Raw genomic sequence first — 23717 nt, forward strand, 5'->3', positions numbered from 1 at the left:
CCTCATAGCAACTGACAGAAGTAAATAGGCAATTAGAGAAGTGTGGTTAGAGCCATGATGGGGAAGCAGAGTGCTGTGTGAAGATTGAGTGGGTCCCTTGAGCCGGCCTGGATTGGAGGACGGTCAAGAAAAACCTCTCTGAGGACAATATGCTTGAGTCAATTTCTGAAGGATTCTTCGAAGTTAGAACAAAAGGGAACAAGTATGAAGAAAGAAAAAGGAGATCGATGTTTTTAAAGAACTGGGGGAAATTCAGTATAGCTGATTACATTGTGTGTTTGGTGGGGGACAGGATTTGGTGCATGTAGGGCACTGAGGGGGAGTGACTTATGGCAAGAAATGAGACTAAATATTAGCTGAATCCCATGTTAGGAAGTTTCAACTTGATTCTATGAATAATGGGTAGCCACTGCAGAGTGTAAGTGGATGAGCAATATGATCAGGCATACATTATAAACATTACCATGATTACAGTGTGAAGAGGAAAAGTAAAACCAGCAGCAAGAAGACTGTAGAGACCCAGCTGTGAGAAGACAGCGGCCCATTCACTACAGTGGCTCTGGGTTCTGGCCTCTGGACTCATGACTGGACCAAGCCCTCCAGGAATCACTTTGTCTCCCCTCTCTCATTCCCTGATGAAGACAAGTCTCCGTGAGGTTGGTCAGTTTGTTATAGTTGTGTATTAGTCATGTTTTTTTTCTGCATTTTATGATGCTTTGACAACTTGGGACCTGCCCCTCCCAGGGTTAATTAATTTCTGAGATAGCAAACAACTTGCCTGTGAGCATGCCTTTCGTATGCAAACTAACTAGTCCAGAACTCTTACTTCAAACCATCTCTAGCTGGTTTTTACACTTCAGAAGGCAATATTCCTCTGCTCTAATCATTCCAGGGCCATGCAGTGGACAACTGAGGACCACCCCAATAGCCCAGAGCCCATAGAAATTATTCAAACCATCCAATCCTACCCCTGCTTGGCTCCTTACCCTTTCTCTCCCATCCTTTCCCATGACAACCACAATCAAGGCTTCTGCCCGTGCTTTCCCTTTTCTCTTTCTGCCTCTCATCTGATCCACATTTCGAAATCTATGTGTCCCTGTGTGGTACTGAAAGCTCCCTCCTCCTGAGAACTGTGAGAAACAGACTACCTTTTCAGTGGCAACTGTCTCCTCATGTGTTGGCCTCACCATACCTGAATAAAAACAATATCCCAGGTGCATTTCCAAACAAGTGCATTTCACTTAGGTAAGCTCCACACTGTCTATGAAACTTTTAAGAATTCATGACTAATTTTATTTAAAGTGCTAAACAGTACTCAATGGTCTTGAGGTGTCCAAAATGAAAAATAAAATAAAATAAAAATAAAGTGCTAAATAGGTTTACTCAGTGCTCTTACATGTCATTCTACTTCTGCCATCTGTATAGTTTTATGAGTTCTGAAGGAGAGTTAACTGTCTTTTGTGAATCTTAAATACAGGCAATATTAGATTTAGCAATCTGGAGATCATTGGTGGCCTTCATGCAAAGAGTTTCAGCAGAATGGTGGGGCAAAATCTAACCGAGGGACTTCTCCTTTGACCAAGGAGAATTAGCAGTAATAGGAATCACTCTTCAATTATAAACAACTCGAAAGCTTGATGAAAATAGAAGAAATAATCATTTTCAGATGTTGGGAAATAGGCAGCATAGGACTGATCACTGAGAGAAGGGAAAAAAAAGAGATGCACTTTAGGATGTCCTAGCTTACTACTGAGAGCCAGTGTTTAGCCGCAGTGCAGGGAGGGGAACATAAAGAACCTGACATGCCTGCTGAGCTAAAGAGATCAAGATCAGGTCTGAGGATACCAAAATGGCTAGAACTTATAAGGCAGAGTACCAAAAAAGAGTGTTGCACAGAGAAAAATCTCTGAAGATCTGAAGAGGAGTCCCTTTGAGACTTTGGCTGAGTATTAATCTGAACATACATAAGATAAAACACCCCCAGGCTGGGAAAAGGCTTCCCAGAACAATTCTGAAGATCACACAGAATTGGAAGGCATTCATGTTCCCACTAACCAAAATAAAGAGACTCCATACAATAGTTAGCATCCCCAGAAGGCTCATGCCTAGTGATGGAACTCAATTAGTCCCAAAATAAAGGTTTCTCTGGACCCATTCTAAAAAAAAAACTTAAAATCCAGTACCTTAACTGAATGCCAGGAAAAACAAAACAACAACAACAACAAAAAACCTCTACAATCTTTAAAGGAATACATTAAAGCCAGTAACAAAGAAAGCAAAATTTACAATTTTGTATCCAATTAAAAATTACCAGGTCTTTAAAGATGCAGAAAAATATTACCTATAACCAGAATAAAAAGCAATTAACAGAAACAGACCCAGAAAAGCCATACATCATGGAATTCATAGACAAGAACCTTAAAACAAGTACCACAATCTTATAAATATGGTCAAGATGTAAAGGGAAACATAAACTTGATGAGGAGAAAAATGGAAGATTTAAAAAGAGCCAAATAAAACTTCTAGAGGTAAAAAATGCCATACCAGGAAAGAAAACTGAACTTGAAGACACTGCTATAGAAACTAACCAACATGAAGCACAAAGAGAAAATGATACTGAAAAAAAATGGCACAAAATCTTAGTGAGTTGTGGGACTAATCAAAGTGTCTCATATTCATTTAACTGGAGTCCTAGCAGGAGAGAAGACTTGGGGAAGAGAAGTGGACATAAAATGTAATTGAAGAAATAATGGCCCCCAAAATCCAAATTTGTTGAAATTAAAAAAAAACATAGATCCAAAAACCCCAAGCGGAATAAATATAAATTAAACCTCTTTAGGCACTTCATAATCAAATTATTGAAATCCATTAATAATGAGAAAACATTTTAAAGCAGTCAGGGGAAAGAGATACACCACATAAAGAGAAACAAAGATAAAAAATGACAGCTGACTTACCAGAAACCACACAGGTCAGAAGACAACAGAACATCTTTAAAGTGCTGACAGAAAAATAAAATAAAATAAACTGTTGGCCCAGAATACTACACCCATGAAAATATATCTTTCAAAAATCAAGGTGAAAGAAAACCATTTTAAGATCAACAAGAGGGGAGGAGTTGCTATTCGACAATTATAAAATTTCAGTTCTGTAAGTTGGTTAAGTTCTATAAATCTATTGTCCAATCTGTAGTTAACGATACTGTATTGTACACTTAAAAGTTTGTTAAGAGGGTAGCTCTTACGTTAAGTGTTCTTACCACAATTTTTTAAAAAAGAACAACGATAACAAAAGCTTAGAAAGTTAATTGCCAGTAGCCCTATACAACAAGAAATAAAGGATTCCTGGATCTACACAAAGAAATAAGTGCCAGAAATGGTAAACATGTGAATACATATAAAAGTTTTCTCTGATTTAGAAAATGTTTTTAAAAGGTAATCGACTATAAGCAAAACTAACAACTCTGTATTATAAGGTTTACAGCATACACAGAAGCAAAATATCTGAGAACAATAGCACAAAGGAATGAGGGGGAATTTGGAAGGATGCCTTTGTAAGGTTCTTAAACTATACATGAAATGGTATAATATTTTTTGAAAGTAGACTGTGATAAGTTAAAGATGTATACTGTACACCCTAGAGCAGCTATTAATTTTTTGAAAAACAAAACAAGTATAGCTAGTAAACCAAATGTGCAGATAAAATCATTAGGGAAATGCAAATCAAAATCACAATGACGGACTGAGCATGGTGGCTCATGCCTATAATCCCAGCATTGTGGGAAGCCAAGGCAGGGGGAATCACTTGAGGCCAGGAGTTTGAGACCAGCCTGGGCGACACAGTGCCTCGTCTCTACAAAAGATTTTAAAATTAGCCAGGCATCGTGGCATGTACCTGTATTCTAGCTACTCAGGAGGCTGACGTGGGAGGATCAATTGAGCCCAGGAATTTAAGGCTGCATTGATCTATGATTATGCCACTGCACTCCAGCCTAGATGACAGAGCAAGTCTCTATCTTAAAAATAAAATCACATGAGCTATTACCTCACACCTGTTAGGATAGCTATTATCAAAAAGATGAAAAATAACAAGTGCTGGAGAGGATATGGAGAAAAGACAATGCTTGTGTACTGTTAGTAGGTATGTAAATTGGCACAGTCATTATGGAAAACAGTAGAAAGATTTCTCAAAAAGTTAAACATAGAACTAGCATATATTTAGCAATCCCACTCTTGGTATATGTCTGAAGGAAATGCAAACAGTATTTTGAAGAAATATCTGCACCCTTGTGTTCACTGCAGCATTATTTAAAATAATCAAGATATATAAACACCCTAAATGCCCATCCATGGGTGAATGGATAAAGAATACGTTTTATAGAGAGAATGGAATGTTTATTCAGCCATAAACATGAAGGAAATCCTGCCATACACAACACAGATGAAACTGGAGATCATAATGCTAAGTGAAATAAGCCAGGTAGAGAAAGACAAATACTGTATGATCTCATTTATATATGGAATCTAAAAAAGTCAAATTCATAAAATCAGAGTAGAAATGTAGTTGTCGGGGTTGGGAGTGAAGGAAATGGGGAAATGTCAGTCAAAGGGTAAAAACTTTCAGATTTAAGATGAATAGGTTCAGAGATCCAACATAGAGCATGGTAACTGTGGTTAATAACACTGTATTGATTAATTGCAATTTGCTAAGAAAGTAGATCTTAAGTGTTCTCAACACACACACACACAAACTTAACTATGTGGAGTAATACGTGTGTTAAGTTGATTGTGGTGATCATCTCGCAATATACATGTAAAAGAAATCATCATGTTGTATACTTTAAACATATACAATTTTATTTGTCAATTACACTGCAATAGAATTGGAAAAAGTAAAAAATAAATAGTGGGGATAAAAATAGGTAATTTTAAAAATCCTTGTTTAATCCAAAGGAAGCAGGATAAAAGGAAAAATAAACAGATGAGACAAACAGGAAACAAACAGCAAGATGGTAGAGTTAAACCCAACCATACATACAACAATTACATTAATATAAATGTTCTAATCACTCCAATTACAAGGCAGAGATTATGATATTAAATAAAATATATACTAACCCAATTACACATTGTATACAAGAAAATCACTTTAAAAATCAATTTTTAACATATTAATCTATGTAAAAGCACACAGATTAAAGTAAAAAGGATGGAAAATATATAACATGTAAAACACTGATGAAAAAAAGAGTAGCTATATTATCTCCGAAAAGACTTCCGAACAGAGAATATTACTGAGGATAAAGAAGGGCATTTGATAATATTAAAGGGATCAATTAATCAAAAGGATATAACAATCCAAAATTTATATGCATTTAATAATAGAGCTTCAAAATAAATGAGTCAAAAAATGATAGAACTGAAAGGAAAAATACATCAATCCACAATTTTAATTGGATATTTCAACATTCCTCTGTCAGTAATAGATAGAACAAGTAAAAATAATTTTTTAGAACAAAGACAGAAGACCAGAATAACATTATCAACCAACTTGACTTATTTGACATTTATAGAACTCTCTATTCAATTACAACAGAATATACATTCTTTTCCAGGGCATATGAAACATTTACTAACAGAGACTATATGCTCAGGCATTAAACAAATTCAATATGTTAAAAAGAACTGAAATCATGTACAGCACATTCTCCTTTTTCTTTTTTCTGATACAGGGTCTCACTCACTGTTGCCCAGGCTAGAGTGCAGTGGCACAATCTCCGCTCACTGCAGCCGCAACCTCCCGGGCTCAGGTGATCCTCCTCAAGTAGCTGAGACTACAGGCATGTGCCACCACACCTGGCTAATTTTTTGTACTTTTTGTAGAGACGGGTTTTGCCATGTTGCCCAGTCTGATCTCAGACTCCTAGGCTCAAGTAATCAGCCTGCCTCCACTTCCCAAAGTGCTGGGACTACAGGCCTAAGCCACCACGCCTGGCCTAGAACACATTCTTTGACCACAATGGAGTTAAAGTAGAAATAAAGAAGAAAAATATATTTGAAAAAAATCCTAAAATATTTGGAAATTAAAAATATACTTTAAAATAACCCATGGGTCAAAAAATAAACTGTAAGAGAAATTAGAAATAATTTGAAGTAAAGGAAAAGGAAACACAGTGTATCAAAATGTGTGGGATGCAACAAAAACAATGTTTAGAAAAAACTTTACAGTAATAAATGCTTATGTTAAAAAATAAGAAAGGCCTAAAATCAATAATCTAACTTTCTACCTAAAACTAGGGAAAAAGACCAAATTAAATGCAAAGTAAGTGGAAAGAATGAAAAATGAAGATATGACTGCAAATCAATGTAGAATAAAAAACAAAAATAAATAAAACAAAAAATTTGTTCTTTAAAAAGATAACTGAAATTGATAAAAGTATAGCCAGATTGGTCAAGAGAGAAAGAGACAGGCAAAAATTATGAATGTGAGGAATAAAAAGGGGGGGGTTCACACAGATCCTAAGACATTGTAATGATAATAAGGGAATGTTATGAAAAAAATGTATGCCAATATATTTGATAACTTAGTTTTAATGAAAAAATTGCTTTAAACACACAAACTACCAGTCTTACTCAAGACTGGATATGGATAACCTGAATAGCTCTATATCTATTAAAGAGGTTGAATTCATAGTTTAGCACCTTCCCACAAAGAAAATACCAGACTCATGTGGTATTACTGGTCAACAGAACTAAACAAAGAGAAGAAATAGTACCAATTCTACTAAAACTTTTTCAGAAAATAGAAGAGGAAGGAACAATTTCCAAGTCATTTTATGAGACAAGCATTAATCCCAGTACCAAAAACAGATAAATATATTTTATTTTATTTCATTTCGTTATTTTTTGAGACATAGTCTCATTCTGTTGCCTAGGCTGGAATACAGCAGTGCAATCTCAGCTCACTGCAATTTCTGCCTCCCAGGTTCAAGTGCTTCTTATGTCTCAGCCTCCCCAGCAGCTGGGATTACAGGTGCGCGCCACCATACCAAGCTAATTTTTGTATTTTTAGTAGAAATAGGGTTTTTCCCTGTTGCCAGGCTGGTCTCAAACTCCTGGCCACAAGTGATCCACTTGCCTTGGCCTTCCAAAGTGCTGGGATTACAGGCGTGAGCCACAATGTCTGGCAAAAATCAGATAAAGATATTTAAAAAAATAAAAACGAAAACCCTGCAGACCAGTATCCCTCATGAATATATGGAAAACTCCTTTATAAACCTTTGAGAAAATTGAATCCAGAAACACATATTTTTTAAAAATCACAGTAAATTGAGGATTTATACCAAGAATGTGAAGTTGGTTTAACATTCAAAAATCACAAAAAATTTTAGGTTCTTATACCACAATTTTTTTAATAAAAACAGAAAAAGTCTATGTAATCCATCATGTTAATAGACTAAAATAAGAATTGAATCAGTAGATGCAGTAGATGCAGAATCAGTAGATGCAGAAAAATCATATAAGAAAACACAACATTTTTTCACAGAATACAGGAGAACTTTCTCAACTTTATAAAGGGCATAAAAAAAATATTGGCCAGGCATGGTGGCTCATGACTGTAATCCCAGCACTTTGGGAGGCCAAGGTGGGAAGATTGCTTGGGTCAAGGAGTTTAAGACCAGCCTGGGCAACATAGTGAAACTCCATCTCTACAAAAAATAAAAATATTAGCCAGGCATGGTGGCATGTGCCTGTGATCCCAGCTACTTGGGAGGCTGAGGTGGGAGGATCACTTGAGCCCAGGAAGTTCAGGCTGCACTCAGCAGTGATCACGCCACTGCATTACAGTTTGAGTGACAGAGCAAGACCCTGTCTCAAAAAAAAAAAAAAAAAAAAAGAAATCTTACAGCTAACATCGTACTTATTGATGAAAGACTCACTGCATTCCCCCTAAAATCAGAAACAAGGCAAGGATTCCATTTCAGTCCTTTTGCTTAACATTGCAGTAGAGGTTGTAGGCAATGTAATAATGCATAAATAAAAATAAAAGGCATACAGAAGAAAATAAGAAGTAAAACTGCCATTATTTGCAGATAACAGAATATCCTAAGGTATATATAAAATTAAGAGAAATAATAAGTAAATTCAGCAAGGTTGCAATATGCAAAACCAATATACAACACCTAATTGTATTTTGTATAACAGTAATGAGCAATTAGAAATTAAATTTTTTAATACCATTATAAAAACGCCAAAGACATAAAATGATGGCTGGACACGGTGGCTCACGCCTGTAATCCCAGCACTTCGGGAGGCCAAGGTAGGTGGATCACAAGGTCAAGAGATTGAGACCATCCTGGCCAACATGGTGAAACCCCATTCTTTCTATAGTTTTATTATAGTCTACCTCAATGATGACTATATTTTAAAAAATGGAAGGGAGAAATTGAAGACTGAGTACAGACAAAAGAATTTAAAGAGTTTTGCTAAGGGGATGATAGTTGGCAAGGAAGGCGGGTCAAGAGAAAATAGTTTTATTTTTAAGATGGGGGAATGGCAGCATGTTTGTATGCTGATAGGAATGAGGCAGTAGATGAAAAATGATAATAAAGAAGCAAGAGAGCAGTATTGCTAGAGTGACATCCTTGGAGTAGCCAGGAGCAGGGACCACTCATCTGTAGTAACAGCTGGGAAGACAGAGTGTAATAGAACACTTGCCATGAAGACAGTAATGTGGTGGGAGGAGCCTTGAGTGTTTGTTCTCTCTTCTGGTTGCTTCAGTTTTCACAGTGAGGTAGAAACCTGAATGCAAGGATGGGAGAGGAGGCAGTTGAGAAAAATAAAATCGTGTGAAATAGCCAAGAAGCATAGTGGGAGAATGAATGGTCTGAAAACAACTAGCATGATGACCTGCCAACATTAAGGACCCATTTGAAGTTGGTGGTCATAACTTTAACATGAGACCAGTCAATATGGTCGTGCATTTTTCTCCAGCTGCCTGGTTGCAGGTGCAAAATGGTATAGCCAATTTGGAAAATAGTTGGGAAGTTTGTTTTACAGTTAAATGTTTACTTATTATACATTTCATTCTGGGACCCAAAGAGAAGGAACAATTCCCCATATAGGACATTTCCGTCTTGTGGCAGAGAGGAAAGAGATCATGGCAGAACCACAAGATGGCCGTTAAAGCTTCTGAATGCAAAGGGTGTGTCTCACTTCTCACATTTCATTGGCTAAAGCAAAGCCACATGATCAAGCTTAATAGACATGTCAGAGAGGGGCATTGGAGAGTAGCTGAGTGCAGGTACAGAGTAGATGAGAATTAGATTTAACAAGAGTTATAGTTTTGGCCGGGCGCGGTGGCTCACGCCTGTAATCCCAGCACTTTGGGAGGCCGAGGCGGGTGGATCACGAGGTCAGGAGATCGAGACCATCCTGGCTAACACGGTGAAACCCCGTCTCTACTAAAAATACAAAAAATTAGCCGGGCGTGGTGGCGGGCGCCTGTAGTCCCAGCTACTCGGGAGGCTGAGGCAGGAGAATGGCGTGAACCCGGGAGGCGGAGCTTGCAGTGAGCCGAGATCGCGCCACTGCACTCCAGCCTGGGCGACAGAGCGAGACTCCGTCTCAAAAAAAAAAAAAAAAAAAAAGAGTTATAGTTTTGTCACAAGTACAATAAAGTGAGGGGGAATGGGGGTTGAGGGTATGTGCAAGGGAGTAATAATGATTTGTTGTGAAACTTAAGTTGGGTAAGGTGGGAAGTGAGAGCATCAAAGGACTGGGAGATAGTGAAAGATGGAAGGACTAATGGTTTGGAATCAAAAGCCCTAGAGATGTATATACACCACTTCAGCCAACAATCCACACTTAGAAATTTATCCTTAAGAAATATTGATGCAGATGCTCAACACCTATAAGAAAGTTCATTTCAGTGTTTTATGTAACAATAAAAATTATATAAAATACAATGATACAAATACTCATCAATTGACAATTGGATAAAAAATAATTGTGGGCCTAAGACCGGGCGCAGTGGCTTATGCTTGTAATCCCAGCACTTTGGGAGGCCAAGGCGGGCAGATCATGAGGTCAGGAGTTTGAGACCAGCCTGGCCAACATTGTGAAACCCTGTCTCTACTAAAAATACAAAAATTAGCCGGATATGGTGGCGTGTGCCTGTAGTCCCAGCTACTCGGGAGGCTGGGAGAGGAGAATTGCTTGAACCCGGGAAGCAGAGGTTGCAGTGAACTGAGATGGCGCCACTGCACTCCAGCCTGGGCAACAGAGCGAGACTCCATCTCAAAAAAAAAAAATTGTGGGCCTAAATTAAAAACAAGTTTTGTGTGGTTGTGTGTTTATCTCTGTCAGGTAATATACCAGGCTATGCTGTGGATTTATCTGGAAACTAGACTGACAAATTTATCTGCTGTTTTTTGAATTACTGTTGTTTGTCCTTGCATTGTTCTGATACCCATATCATAACATAAGTTGACTGTCTAGAATGATTAAGTAATAAAACAAATGAGAATGCAATTGGGTCCTTGCAGTGGTTTTTATCATCCTACAGATGAGTCATGATAGAATAGTCTCCACAGGAACAGCCCTCAAATTAGGCAGGTAAACACAGTGCCTTTCCTCATTCCTAATGACTGTGTTCTGGAGCCATTCGACCTGCCTGTAAAATTGAGTGATGAACACTCTCCCAAATGTCACCAAGAGCCTGTGGTGTAGATGTTGCTCAAGGTAGTGGGAAAAGACATAGTTCCCGAATTCTTCTGGAGTCTATAGTGTAAAGTATATCATGCATGTAGTATATGCTTTATAGTGTGAAATATCACATTGCCATAGTTCTTCTTCTGGAAGTTTAGAAGATAATTAACATTGCAAGCATGCATAATATTTGGCTATAAATTAAACATTTAAGAAAAATACAAATGTCATAGAGTGTATTATTTTTCAAAGTCTTATCTGTAATACCCCTCCCTGTCATGCTGATCTCAAGTTTGATCATGTGGCTTTGCTTTAGCCAATGAAATGTGAGAAGTGATACATGCCCTTTTCAATCAAAAGCTTTAACAGCCATCTCATGGTTCTGCCATGTTCTCTTTCCTTTCTGCCATAAGACTGAAATGTCCTATATAAGGAATTGCTTCTTCTGTTCAGTTCCTAGAATAAAAACAAAATGGAGCAAGGCTGCAGGGACATGGAACATAAATAAGAAACAAACCTTTGTAGTTAAAGCACTGTTGTGTTAGGGTTGTATGTTTCTACAAAACCTAGTCCAGGCTGACTCTGTAATCAAGTAAACAAATTGAATATTATATTGGACATATGTAAAAGATACGCATTCTATAGAATGGAGTAGGGACTACATTTATTCAGTGCCAAGTATCAGATACTATACATGTATACATGCATTTAATATGGGTATTAACCATATGTGGTAGATGACATTATCTCTAGATGAAGGTTGAAGACACTGAGACTAAAAGTAATTGCACACAATCAGTGTGACAACCAACATGAAATTTTTTACTTCAGAATCAAGGCTTCATTAATGCCCAAGTCCATGCTCTATCCACTCTATCACACTGCCTTTGGAGTGAAAGAGTTTTGACTTTAGTTGCAGCTTTAGACCGGATAGACCTAACAAGAATTCTTCTCTTTCAATTCATTAGGGAAAGCTTTATGGACAAAGTAGAAGTTCTGAAACTGAAACCACTTGAAGAAAAGAGTCTGGTGACTTATAGAGGAGAACATTTTCTAGCAAAACGTATAGTCTAAAAAAAGTTCCAGGGCAAAAGTGTGATGACTGGATGATGAAAGCACAGTGGACTTCCCTGAGATGACCTGAGGGTTCCAAGGTCATCAGTGTGTAATCAAACGTGGGAATCGAGGAGGTCTTGGTGAGGACCTCCTAGAACCAGGATGAAGGAAAGTCTCGAGCAAGAGCCATGAGGTTATGAGAAAGTATCAGCTGGATAGAGCAGCCATAGATAGCTATGTTCATAAAGTTAAGGGTCAACAGAATGATTAAGAGAGTTAATTTGAATTTTTTTGGTAGACATTTTGGCTTTTTTTTAAAAAAAATTAAATGATGAACTACTTTTTTCATTTAAATGACAAACATAGATTGTATACATCCAAGGTGTACAATGTGATGATTTGATATGGGTACACTGTGTAATGATTACCACAGTCAAATTAATTTACATACCCATCACCACCCATGCTGTATCTTAGAACTTGTTCATCTTATAACTGAAAGTTTGTGGCCTTTTACTAACATTTCTCCATAGTCCCCACCTTTGCTCTTCTACTCTGTTTCTGTGTGTTTGAGACATTTTTAGATTCCACATATAAGTGAGATCATACAGCATTTGTCTTTCTCTGCCTGGAGTATTTTACTTAGCATAATGTTATCCAGTTTCATCCATGTTGTCCAACATGGCAGAATTTCCTTCTTTTGTGGTGAAATAATATTCCATTAAAATATTACATTTCCTTTATCCATTCATAGGTTGTTGCCGCCTCTTAGCTATTATGAATAATGATGCAATGAACATGAAGATACAGATGTCTTTTCAAGGTACTGATTTCATTTCCTTTGGATGTATACCCAGCAGTGGGATTGCTGATCATATGGTAGTTCTATTTTTAATTTTTGAGGCACCTTCATACTGTTCTTAATGGTCATAGCAATTCACATTCCCACCAAGAGTGCACTAGGATTCCCTTTTCTTTTCATCCTAGCCTACACTTATTGCTTGACTTTTTGCTAACAGCCATCCTAATAGGCATGAGGTGATATCTCATTGTGGTTTTTATTTGAATTTCTCTGATGATCATTGATATTGAGCACCTTTCCATGTATCTTTTGGCCATCTGTATGTCCTTTTTTTGAGAAATATCTATTCAGATTTTTTGCTTTTTTTTTTTTTTTTTTTTGAGACAGAGTCTCACTCTGTCACCCAGGCTGGAGTGCAGTGACACGATGTCAGCTTACTGCAATCTCCACCTCCCAGGTTCACGCCATTCTCCTGCCTCAGCCTCCCGAGTAGCTGGGATTACAGGTGCCCACCACCACACCTGGCTAATTTTTTTGTATTTTTAGTAGAGATGGGGTTTCAACATGTTGGCCAGGATGGTCTCGATCTCCTGACCTCATGATCTGCCCGCTTCGACCTCCCAAAGTGCTGGGATTACAGGCGTGAACCACTGCACCCAGCCCTTTTGCCCATTTTATAATTGGGTTTCTTTTAAGCTATTGAGATGTGTGAGTTATTTATATATTTGGGATATTGATCCCTTATCACATATAGAGTGTGCAAATATTTTCTCCCATCCTGTAGGTTGCCTTTGCACTTTGTTGTTTGCTTCCTTTGCTTTGCAAACAATGAGCTATGATCCCATCTTCACAGAAATTGCTTTCTTGCCCTCTATCAAGTCTGAGTAAGTAAAATCAGAAAATTACTTATCTGCCTGTGGCTTCACAGCATCATTAATTGCTAAGAAGTTAGAATTCTAGGTCCTCCTTTGTAGCTGCAGATCAGTTGACTAAGATGTCATATGGTGACAATGGTGGGAGAAAGTTAATGCTACACAAATTGCAATGATGCCTTTTCAGAAGGATTGAAGGCAACTAAACATTCTGAAATCAGTTTAGAATGAATCATTCACATATGTTCTAAGGCTTACTTGGCACAAGCTTTAGGTAGTGGTGCTTGTGAGGTAGAGTTTCCCTGAAAACCTTATAGCCCTGCCCAAACCCACATATCCTGCCAAGTGAGAAACAGGCAGCCAATTCCTTCTGTCTATACCCTTATGACCTTCTCCATAGTCTAGTTTTCACCTTGTTAATGGCAGAAATGGTTGTGGTTTCCAATACATGATTCTTGGAAGAGGGGAACAATCAGAGGCTGCAGAGAAGGGGAAGCAAGGATAAAGGGGGAATTGTTCTTTCCACCACGTCAATATGGTCTCAGTAACTTCTCTTTGTGGTTATAGTTTACAATGATGCAAATGAGATTTCCTCCCTTACGTTTTAATAGTTTACCTGGGTCTCCTATTCATTACACTACTATTCTACTAATGAGAGAGCAAATGTCATTATGAAAACAGATAGATTTAAGAGCATAGCTTATTTACACATTTCTGTGCTTTCCATATTATCTTACAAAGAAAATATTCGTCCTATATGGGTTTGATAAGTGGGATTATAAATCAGAGTTTTTCTTTCTTATTAAAAGAACCCAACATTTCCAAAATCTGTTTCATACCCACTTATATGTGTAGTACATTCATGCATAGTATATTTATATAATTAAAATGCAATTGTGGAATTAGGTCCTCCCATTGTTGCGCATACCTGTGCTATTTGAATATATATTCACTTTTCTCTTAATCAGTGCTAAGCTCAGTGAGGAGAGGGAGGATTCTTGTAGTGTCTCCTGAACATCAAAATTCTGGCAGATCTATTTTATTTTGTTAGTCCTCTCTGCTCCCATGCAGCACCACATTGGTAAATTGACTAGCCTTATTTAAGATAATGCTGCATCCACAAATGAGAAATAAGAAAATCCTCCCCTTTCTCAACATTTTAACTTGAGTTAAAAATGAAACCTTCTCTCAGTGAATCAGGAGCACAACTGAACACTTGGTCAGATAGATGACTAAATCTACCAGTGTGATGAGGCAGTAAAAACAGTGCCCCAGGAAAGCAGTTCTATCTTTACTCACCATACCAGGTTTCTTTGTCTTTTCCTGATAATTTGGGTTTCTTACTCTGCATTTCAATTTTGTTGTAAAAATGCGTTCTTGCCATTGTACTGATGCTTATCTGATTGCCACTGACCCTGACATGTTATGATGAATTGGGGTTGGCTCTAGTTGAGAATTTACCTACCAAGGGATCATTTAAACCAAAGCTGATAACTTCTTCAGGGTTGGAGGAATAGCTACTTAATACACAATCCTTCAGCAAAGCCGGAGGAGTAAGATATAACAGGAGGAAGATATCTCAGGTGAGAGATTCAAGGACTCTTTTCACGATTTTTTTCTGGACACTTTTGTCTCTACTTTAATTTGCAAACAGACTCCATTCCCTTCCTAGTGAATTCTGCCAAATAGCCTTTCCAGTCCCTGGGAAAAGAGAGAGAGAGAGAGAGAGAGAGAGAGAGAATGCAGTTGGTATTGGGAGTAGAGAAAAGGGACAGTCCAATTCAGAGCTTTTAGCTAGGGTAAAGCATTTGAAAACCTGTTGACTCATAAAGGACCACCCAGTCAGAATACAGGAGGAAATAAAGCATGACCAAAGCCCCCTCAGAGGTTTCTTCCATAGCACCCTACTGATAGAAGCTCTGTGAAACTATAGCAGCTTTTGAAATTACATGACTTCAGTAAAGACCTAGAAATTTTTTATTAGTCCATAGGGCAGGTTATTGAAGAGAAATGATCTCTACCTCTAATATGTGATAATGTTACTTTCCTGGATAAATAATAAAACTCTCCACTGGACATGGTTGGAAAAAATGAGAATCTCTGTGCTTGAGAATTTGAGAGAGATATGGAAAAAATAGGGTTGAAGGAGAACTCGACTGTTTAATAGCCTAAGCAATTCTTCCTGGTTTTTCTCTAAAGTTAAGTCACCACTCTATGGCTCAGCATCAAAGGAATACTGCTCAATTCTTTGTTGGACTTACAGACTGAGTAACATGAGTGGTGGGTACAAAGGAGAAAGGGAAATACCATACACCTTTAATTATGGGGGGAAATGGAGGTGGAGGGAAATAAACAGGTACAGAATTGGAATTCTGAAAATAATTAAGATACTATTTAGTAAAACCTCTCCCACAGCATGGCTTGGAAAAATGATAAGTGACCCAAAGGGATACAATTTCTCATGCAAATTTTGAATACTAACTGATGGAATCACAGTCACAGAAATCACCTTGCCCTGGGGTAGGGACAGTACTTTCTCGGCATTCAGAAAACTCTCTTGACTATTGTTCATGTTTACAAATAACCTGCTTAGGCTGGTTAACTGATACACCCAGAAAAGATAAACATGTTTAACAAAATATTCAGCCATGCTAAGCCCACAACTATCCTGCCTGGGCCGTTTATTCGTGAGTCAAAAATGTTTTAAAGGTAGTGAAGAGAGAGAGAGAGAAAGAGACAAATTAATGGTGTCAACAAGGCAAGAGAATAATAAATGTCTAAATACCATTGTCAGAAGGGAAAGTATAGGTTAACCTGGGCTCAAATAACTTCCTTCTAACCCATCAGGAGCACATTATTTAAGATACTGAAGTGCTAAATTGGTCAGATAAGAGACGTGCTGAGATGTAAGATCCATTGAACAATGAGGAAAGAAAATTGAAGTGAAAATTGCAATCTCCGCCTGCAAGAAACTTAAGTGAGATGAAGTGAAAATGTTTACAATGGAAGAAGAGAGAGAAAATGTGAAGAGGATGATGTTTAATAATAAGGATAAAACTGGAGACCTAGGGAGGAAAAAGATGGCTGGGAAGAGGGTTAGGAAAGCCAAAGCCATCAAGCTCCACAGGGACCTGGGCCTGGGATTGGGGAAGAGCTTAGGGGAGCTTATCAGAGTCAGCAGCGACTCTACCCAACACCGAGTGGACAACTGGTGTCAAGGCAGCAGCAGCACATGTTTTTCTGGAAGAAGAATGGTGGAATGATAGTCACAGGAGAATGTTGCAAGCTGCAGACAAGAGCTCTGTTTCATTGACAGCTGGACAAGAATGCTCACAAAGACTTAGCAGAAACACAGAAGCTGTGTCCAAAAACTGGAAGTCTGGTAGACAGGGGGAGAGACAAAGACAGAGAGACATAGAGATGCTAAAGAACATGTCTTTAGAGATGCATCTGTGAGGAAGGTAACCAGAACTGTCAGCCGGGAGAAATAAAACAAAGAAGGGGAAACAATTCCCACCATGTGGCCAAAGGTGTAAGATCTGGAACTAGACGGCTTGGGTTCAGATCCTCTATGTCACTTACCAGCCGTATGACCCTGGACAAGTCTCTTCTAACCTTTTTGGCCTTCAATTTTCCCACTTGTGTAGTGGGAGTAGTAGCATCTGGTGGAGTTGTGAAAATTGAATGAGTTAATATGAGGTAAAGGTCTTAGAATATTGCCTTATACACAGAAAACATCAGTACATACTAGCAACTACTGTGATATGTGGCCAGCCTCTGTGAGTGGCCCTGAGCTGTGTAGAGTACTTTTAAGTGTGTTTTTTCATCCTTTCAGACTATCCATAAGAGAGCTTATAAGGGTTGTGTGATTATATATATATATCAGGAAGCTGAGACAACTTTGGGATTCTTGTCAGTGGGAGGCGTCTCTGGCCCCAGAGTGACTCCAAGGCTCCGCTGGGCTCCCAGAGCTGCCGGCGTTCCAAATACCAAAAATTCAACCCTGTGGACCATGACAGGGCAGAAGGAGTTTCTCCGGAGATGAGGCTGGGACCCTTTGAAAAGTGCCTGGGGACCTGAAGAGCACCGGCGAACTTGTAACCCCTAGTTAAGCCACATTTTTATATGTATATAATCATTACCTCCAGATTACAATTGTTCTCAAGGGCAGCTTGTAGGGTGACTAAATATGAGTTAAGCTGAGGACAACAGTAACATTCCTTGAGGTTTATAACTGCTTTGGGCAAGCCACTTAGCCCCACCCATTGAGCCTCAGTTTCTTTCTTTTTTTTTTCCTGCCTCAGTTTTACGTGTACAAATAGCACAGGAGGACCCCAGCCCCATGCAGACGGCAGCCTGGGGGTGGGGGAGTCACACCAGTCCTGTCCTCATGGACATGTCCTCATGTCCAGATAGATAGACAGAGATATCTATCTGAAGCCTTTATAGGGGCCTGGGCACCTTTTGGAGCCTGAGCTGGAACTGAAGCGGGAGCTGCAGCCTGGGCCTTGGTTTGATCCTTTGCCTTGGCCTTTGGCTGGCACAGCTTGAGCCCCTTGGCAATGCGGGCACGGGCATGCTTCCCAAGTTTGGGGTGGGCAATGTAGGCAAGTCATTTGAGCTTGCAGGTGACACCCTTCGGAATCTTGGGGTTAACCTCCTTGGCCTTTACGAGGGCCTTGATAGCCTCAGCACATACACTCACAGCCTTGGCATTGCTGGCCTGCATCTTCTTTAGGCCCTTCTTGTTGTGCTCTTGGCAAAGCACATGTTCCTCAGGAACTTAGGGTCCATCCCCTTAAGAGATTTGTACCTTTGTGATTGTGGTTTCTTGACACTATTTCTGTGCCATTTTCGGGACCGGTTGTGTGTGGTGTGGTTCTTGGACTTGGCCATGTCTGCACCTTAAGCCGCAGGTCCCCAAGCCGCAGTTTCTTATCTATAAAATGGGAGTATTATGTATACAGTGTAAGGTTTCTGTGAGATCAACTGTGAAAGTACCTTTAAAAATGCCTGCAACACAGTACGTCTCAATAAAAGTTTGCTGAGTGTGAATCTGCCTTGTGATGTGGGTGATGGGTGATGGGTTTGAAGTACTTTCATCCAGGATGGGAGATCTTAACTGTTCTCACAGTGGCTGGTAGAGAGGCCTTGGGTTCAGCTTTTGTCAGAAATTGTAAGAATTCATCTTTAGACCACAAAGGAGATTGACATTTATCTTTTTCCAGCTTATCTTGTGAACAACAAAAAAAATCCCCCAAAAATCTGACAGCCTAGGTCTCTGAAATGGATTGGTGGTGATGAGAGTGCTAGTTAAACTTTCCCCTAAGGTTTTTTCCTCTTTAAAGGAAGGACCTTATCAGCCTAAAGGAAAAGGAGAGAAAGGAAGTGGGCCACAGTTTATACCTTATGGCTGCCAGTGCTTCTGTCACAGGAAACTGCTGCCCTCCTCTTGCCCAGTACACAAGCTGGCTCCTGAGTGGGCATCTTGCTGGGGCTCTGGCCACCCCACTGGCAAGCAGCTGAATGTGGCTTCTTGGTTAGACCTCTGCTGACCATTTAGGACCAGGATGAATTTGACTAAGGCTGTACTCCCACAAAGAGCCTCCTGGAAAGAGGCCCTCTCTACAGTCTAAATCCCTTTGTCCTGTGGGCCTCCTATGTAAGGCCTTCTCCACTGCACACTCCAAGACCTACTTTCTCTGGAGCTCTAGAAAAAGTCAAGGAATTGGACAGGCAGTGATTTTTCAATTTCTCCCTAAGAATATTCTGGTGGTCTTTGTCACCACCAGTAGTAGAAAACAAGCTACCAATCTTTACCCCCCTTCTTGGAGAAAATACCCCTATGCAGGAAGATCATGGAAAATCCAAGCACCCAGCCAGATGACCAGAGGCCAGTCCTAACACCGGCCTTCTTCAGAAATCATTACCTCCTTTTCTTTCACATCTGCTGTGCCAGAGCTAACTGGGAAGCCCCCTGGCAGGTCCCAATATCTGTCTTACAATGTTCAGGCTCCCTCCCCAGCAATCATTTATTAGAAAGGGGTTTTATGATACAAATTTGATAATCTCCCATGCACACTGGCACTGTTCTAATTGAAGTTGTAAGCCCATAAAATTCAAGCCCTTTGTCTTCCTGAAGGCCACAAGGTTTAAAAAGATACTATTGTCCTGCCTAACACCCACTACATTGTCACCAGGGACTGATTAAACAGAGTCCTGAATCCAAACAGTGCGGATTTTGTCTAGGTCCTTTTCAGGCCTGACAATGCCCTTTTCAGTTCCCAAGACAAAAAGAGGTTTAAGGATCGAGATTCTTCTAAGATAACCGCATCCATATGGAAGGCAAGGTGGCCGGCAGCTGAGACCCAAACACCCCACTCCCTTCCCCCTCTCCCCTTCTTTCTTTCTCTCTCCACCCCCCAAAATCCCAGGTGATAACACTGCCTCAGCCACCCTTCATCCTCCCCTTCTTCCTCCTTGGACAAGAAAGCTAGAGCCCCTAACAGGCCCATGACTCCTCCTTAGAGACCTCCATAAGGGCCCTTGGCTCCCTTCCCCGCACCTGATGCCCCAACTGCTCTCCTCTGGCGCATCTCCCAGCAGTGGTGCCTGGGAGCGAGGTCGTCGCTTCTGTGAGAAAGTGACTGCTTGCACAGGAGGCCCTAGCGGGGCAGTTACAAACCCAAGGGGTGCTAGTGTGCACTGGCCGGGGTGAACCTGCCCCAATCTCGGATTCCCAAGGCTCCCCCAGGCGGCCCTCCCTCAGCTGGGAGTCGCGTCCTCCCGGATCTGCCCAGAGGAAAAGCCCTGTGCCGGTCGTTCCCCCGACCCTTTGATGTCTTCACGTCCTCCTCCCCACCCTGGCCAGGTACTGCGCCATGAGGAGACAGGAAATCACAGCTAACTTAGGAACTTGCAGGCTTAAATAGGGGTTACAAATTCCCCGGTGCTCTTCAGGTCCTCAGGCACTTTTCAAAGGGTTCCCGAGCACTTGGCTCCTGCACTCTGGAAACAGCTTGCGGCCAGGCCTGGGCTGCTCCGGTGCAGCGCGCCCCGCACCTGGCCTCGCCGGCTCATCTCCGGAGAAACTCCTTCTGCCCTGTCGTGGTCCACAGGGTTGACTTTTCGGTATTCGAAACGCCAGCAGCTCGGGGAGCCCAGCGGAGAGTCGGAGTCACTCTGGGGCCAGTGACGCCTCCCGCTGACAAGAATCCCAAAGTTGCCTCAGCTTCCTCCTCTCCTTTTCTTCCCGCGCCCAACCCTGACATCACCACCCCTCCATCCCCCAGGTATCTTCCTAAAGCCGTGTCGGGACTGCAACCCGCCCTTCGATCCAGCTGGGGCCGGGCCCCACTTAGCCAGTCAAGGGGCGAGCCAGCGATGCGAACACCGGTCTGGGGGGCACGACTCCCGCCTACGTTCCCCGCAGGCGCGCAGGGGACCCAACCCCACACATTTTATTCTCGAACTACGAGGAAAAATACTCTATTTTTTAAAAAAATAACTTGCTTCCCATACAAATCGCTATTTAAAAATATACAAATAAGGCCCAAGCATAAAATCTAACTCTGGGGCTGGCGGTGGAGGGAAGCTGAGGGAGGGGGCTCTGGCACACGTCCCTCGTGTGTGCTTGCGCGACGGCTGATGAGGGCGCGCCAGGGACCCTGGCACCCAAGGAGATGGGGCTGCAGGGAGGCGGACGGAGAGCGTTCCAGGCGTTCGGCTCCGGCCCTGCTCCAATCGCAGAGCGCGCTCCAAAGTCGAGGGTAGCCCCAGGTGCTGCCCTGCGGCCTCACCAGTTCCAGGAGACCAGGGCGGGGGATGCTAAGTGCTGGTAGGCGGGGAAGAGGCCAAGCGCCGAGCCGGGACCGAAGGCAGGGTAGCCCGGCAGAGGGCAGGCGGCGGCTGGAGGGGCGCCGCACTTGTCCTGGGCCGCGGCGGTTCCCACCTCGCCACCGCCGCCGCCGCCGCACGGCTGCCCGTCGCGAACAAGCACCGGCACCACCACGCGACGCAGCAGGCCGGGCGCGGCGTGCAGCTCGGCGGATGCTGCCAGGTCAGGCGACTCCGCCGCCCCTGGAGCGCGAGCGCGCTTCAGCTTGTAGCGATGATTCTGGAACCAGATCTTGACCTGCGTGGGCGTGAGGCGAAGCAGGCTCGCCAGCTGCTCGCGCTCGGGCGCAGACAGGTACCGCTGCTGCCGGAAGCGCCGCTCCAACTCCAGCGTCTGCGCCTTGGAGAATAGCACCCGCCGCTTCTTCCTTTTCTCGGCGTCCGAGCCCGGAGACGCGGGCCTAGCGGACGGCCGCTGCGACGAGTCTGGCGGGCTGGTCTCCAGGCTGCTCTCGTCCGAGGCTAGGGACAGCAAAGGAGACACGGGTGGGTGAGACGCCGGACCCTACGAGGGCCTGCTGCCCTTCTGGCGCGGGCGTGGAGGCACTGGCCGGAGGGCACGCCCACTAGCCCGAGACTTTCGGGATGAGGCCATTTCCTGAGTCCACATCTGGACATCCACCTCTCCGAATGCGGTGACCTCATTCATACCACAGCGGTCATCAGCGGGCCTGAGATCGTGCCCCGAAGAAACCCACCCCGGGGCCCTCTTAACATGTCCGCACCGGTAGTTGCGCTGGCCGACCAGTTTATCACAAGCTGGGTCACCAGCGCCGGCCTCCTCCAGGTCGACTGCACTGCAGTGTGCCGAGGTTTGCGGAGCCCTGAGTGGGAAGGGGGTGGGGGTAAACTCGCCAACACTGGCCATCCCAGACGGAGGCCTGGAGATCGTGGCCGTGTTTTCAGGCATGGAGAGGGGGCGGGGGGGGGCGGCAGGTGGCGGCGCGTTTTAAATTTCAATTATTCCGACCTCTAGAAATCGTCAGACACAGAAACCCCAAATCTCGGAGCACCAGTGCCAGGCAGGGATCTGCTCTTAGGATGTGCCGACCGGGACGAATGCGTTAGGGGTTCGAGGACAGGGCTCCCGTTTCCAAGACTGAGGAAATCTAAACTCTGGGCTGGGATTTCGGCTTTCCGGCCCCGCGTGGGCTGGGCCCTTGGTTCTGCTGCCCCACGCCTCCTACCTCCCACCCCGCACCGCAATCCACCACGCACTCACAAGGGTAGTGGCCGCGCTCCGAATCCAGCCAGGCGGCGCAGGGGTCGGGCTGGGGGGCGCGTGGTTCTGGCTCCCGCCTCGGCAGGTGTTGCGCGTCCTGCTCGGGTAAATCTAGAAGGCTGCGCACGGTGAAGCTCAGGCGTCCAGAGGTGGCCATGGCCGAGGAGGGGAAGGAGGCGGGGGCAGGGCAGGCTGGGAACGGAGGGGCGGCCGGGACGCCGCTCCTACGGATGGGCGTGGGAGGCGCTCGCCATGCGCTGGCAGCCGGGATATTAGCGCATTTACAGCGGAATCTCTGTTTATATAAACAGCTCTTCCCACCCAGGCCGCTTTGAAAGCCGAGGTCCGGGTCTCCAGGGTGTTAAGTACCTGAATGAGCACTGGACCAGAGCCGGGGCGAGCCCGGAAGGTGCCACCTCCGCCCCCGCCCCGCCCCGCACCCCGCCCCTTGGCGCCCAGTTACCTCCCAGAGGCTGCAGGAAGCAGCATTCGGCATTAGCGATTCTGTCTGATTAGCCCAAAGTGGGGACAGATAATGGGGATTGTTACCAGTGAATAACATCTTGGGTGGCGAGCGGTGGCCACCACCCGCCTGACCCAGCCCCAGCTTCCTCCTCCTCCTCCTCCTGCGCTGACTTGAGGCCAGGCCCCGCGGGAGCGCCGGGAAGGGTGGGGGCGGCAGGGGTGGGTTTATTAGCACCCAGGAATTTATTCCCTGTTTGCTTTATTCTTCGAGCTTGTTTGCTGGAGTGGTAGTTTCCCGCAATTATCCAGAAAGTGATTTACAAAGCGGCGTTAAACTCTGGCGCGCTCCCTTTCTCTTTTTGCTTGGGCCCCTCTAAGATTCAGGATGACAAGTTTCAGGAGGGCGTAAAGATTAGCCTGGCCCTGCCAGCATTGGCCCAGGGGTTTCAACGGCCGCTGGGAGCCTCTGATCACACCATACATCCCCCCAACAGCCTCAGAGGTGCTGAGGAAGGGCTGGGACAACATTCGGAGCCCCAGCTCCACGTCTCCACAGGCCGGCAAAACAGAAGAGGCTTGTAGCCAAGCTACTTAGGTCTACAGTGCCGGTCTCTTTGGCCCAGCTTCGCCCGGCCGCTGCCGATCGCGGAGCTCGGAGGCCGAGCTCCACAAATTTGGGTCCAGGCCCGCTCTAG

The 23717-nt window shown here is 43.1% G+C and overlaps 2 protein-coding genes and 1 pseudogene across 2 annotated transcripts in view; 1 reads left to right on the forward strand and 2 right to left on the reverse strand.

Annotated features, from left to right (window-relative positions):
* Window positions 1-304: 304 nt before the first annotated feature.
* The window catches only part of PAX9 (paired box 9), a 119659-nt gene continuing 96246 nt past the window's right edge, over window positions 305-23717 (forward strand). Inside the window, exons 1-2 of the mRNA XM_034937460.3 lie at window positions 305-656; window positions 12520-12588. The gene's annotated coding sequence lies outside the window, so the exon portion shown is untranslated. The remainder of the gene's footprint in view (window positions 657-12519; window positions 12589-23717) is intronic.
* Window positions 17474-18335, reverse strand: LOC100969034 (large ribosomal subunit protein eL29-like; annotated as a pseudogene).
* NKX2-8 (NK2 homeobox 8) lies at window positions 20056-23198 on the reverse strand. Its single transcript, XM_003831783.7, has 2 exons — window positions 22558-23198; window positions 20056-21797 (listed from the first exon to the last, which is right to left on the reverse strand). Exons 1-2 carry the CDS (start codon window positions 22712-22714, stop codon window positions 21235-21237), a joined length of 720 nt encoding a protein of 239 aa, XP_003831831.2. The 5' UTR covers window positions 22715-23198; the 3' UTR covers window positions 20056-21234.

The sequence above is a fragment of the Pan paniscus genome, chromosome 15, assembly GCF_029289425.2.
Source record: "Pan paniscus chromosome 15, NHGRI_mPanPan1-v2.0_pri, whole genome shotgun sequence".
Taxonomy (NCBI): Eukaryota; Metazoa; Chordata; class Mammalia; order Primates; family Hominidae; genus Pan; species Pan paniscus.

What these genes read in the sequence shown, in the direction of transcription:
- NKX2-8 (XM_003831783.7), bottom strand. Translation starts at nt 22,714, where the DNA reads ATGGCCACCTCTGGACGCCTGAGCTTCACCGTGCGCAGCCTTCTAGAT. An exon ending in GGAGCGCGGCCACTACCCTT is followed by an intron (nt 21,798 to 22,557) that starts GTGAGTGCGTGG and finishes TGCTGTCCCTAG; the next exon opens with CCTCGGACGAGAGCAGCCTG.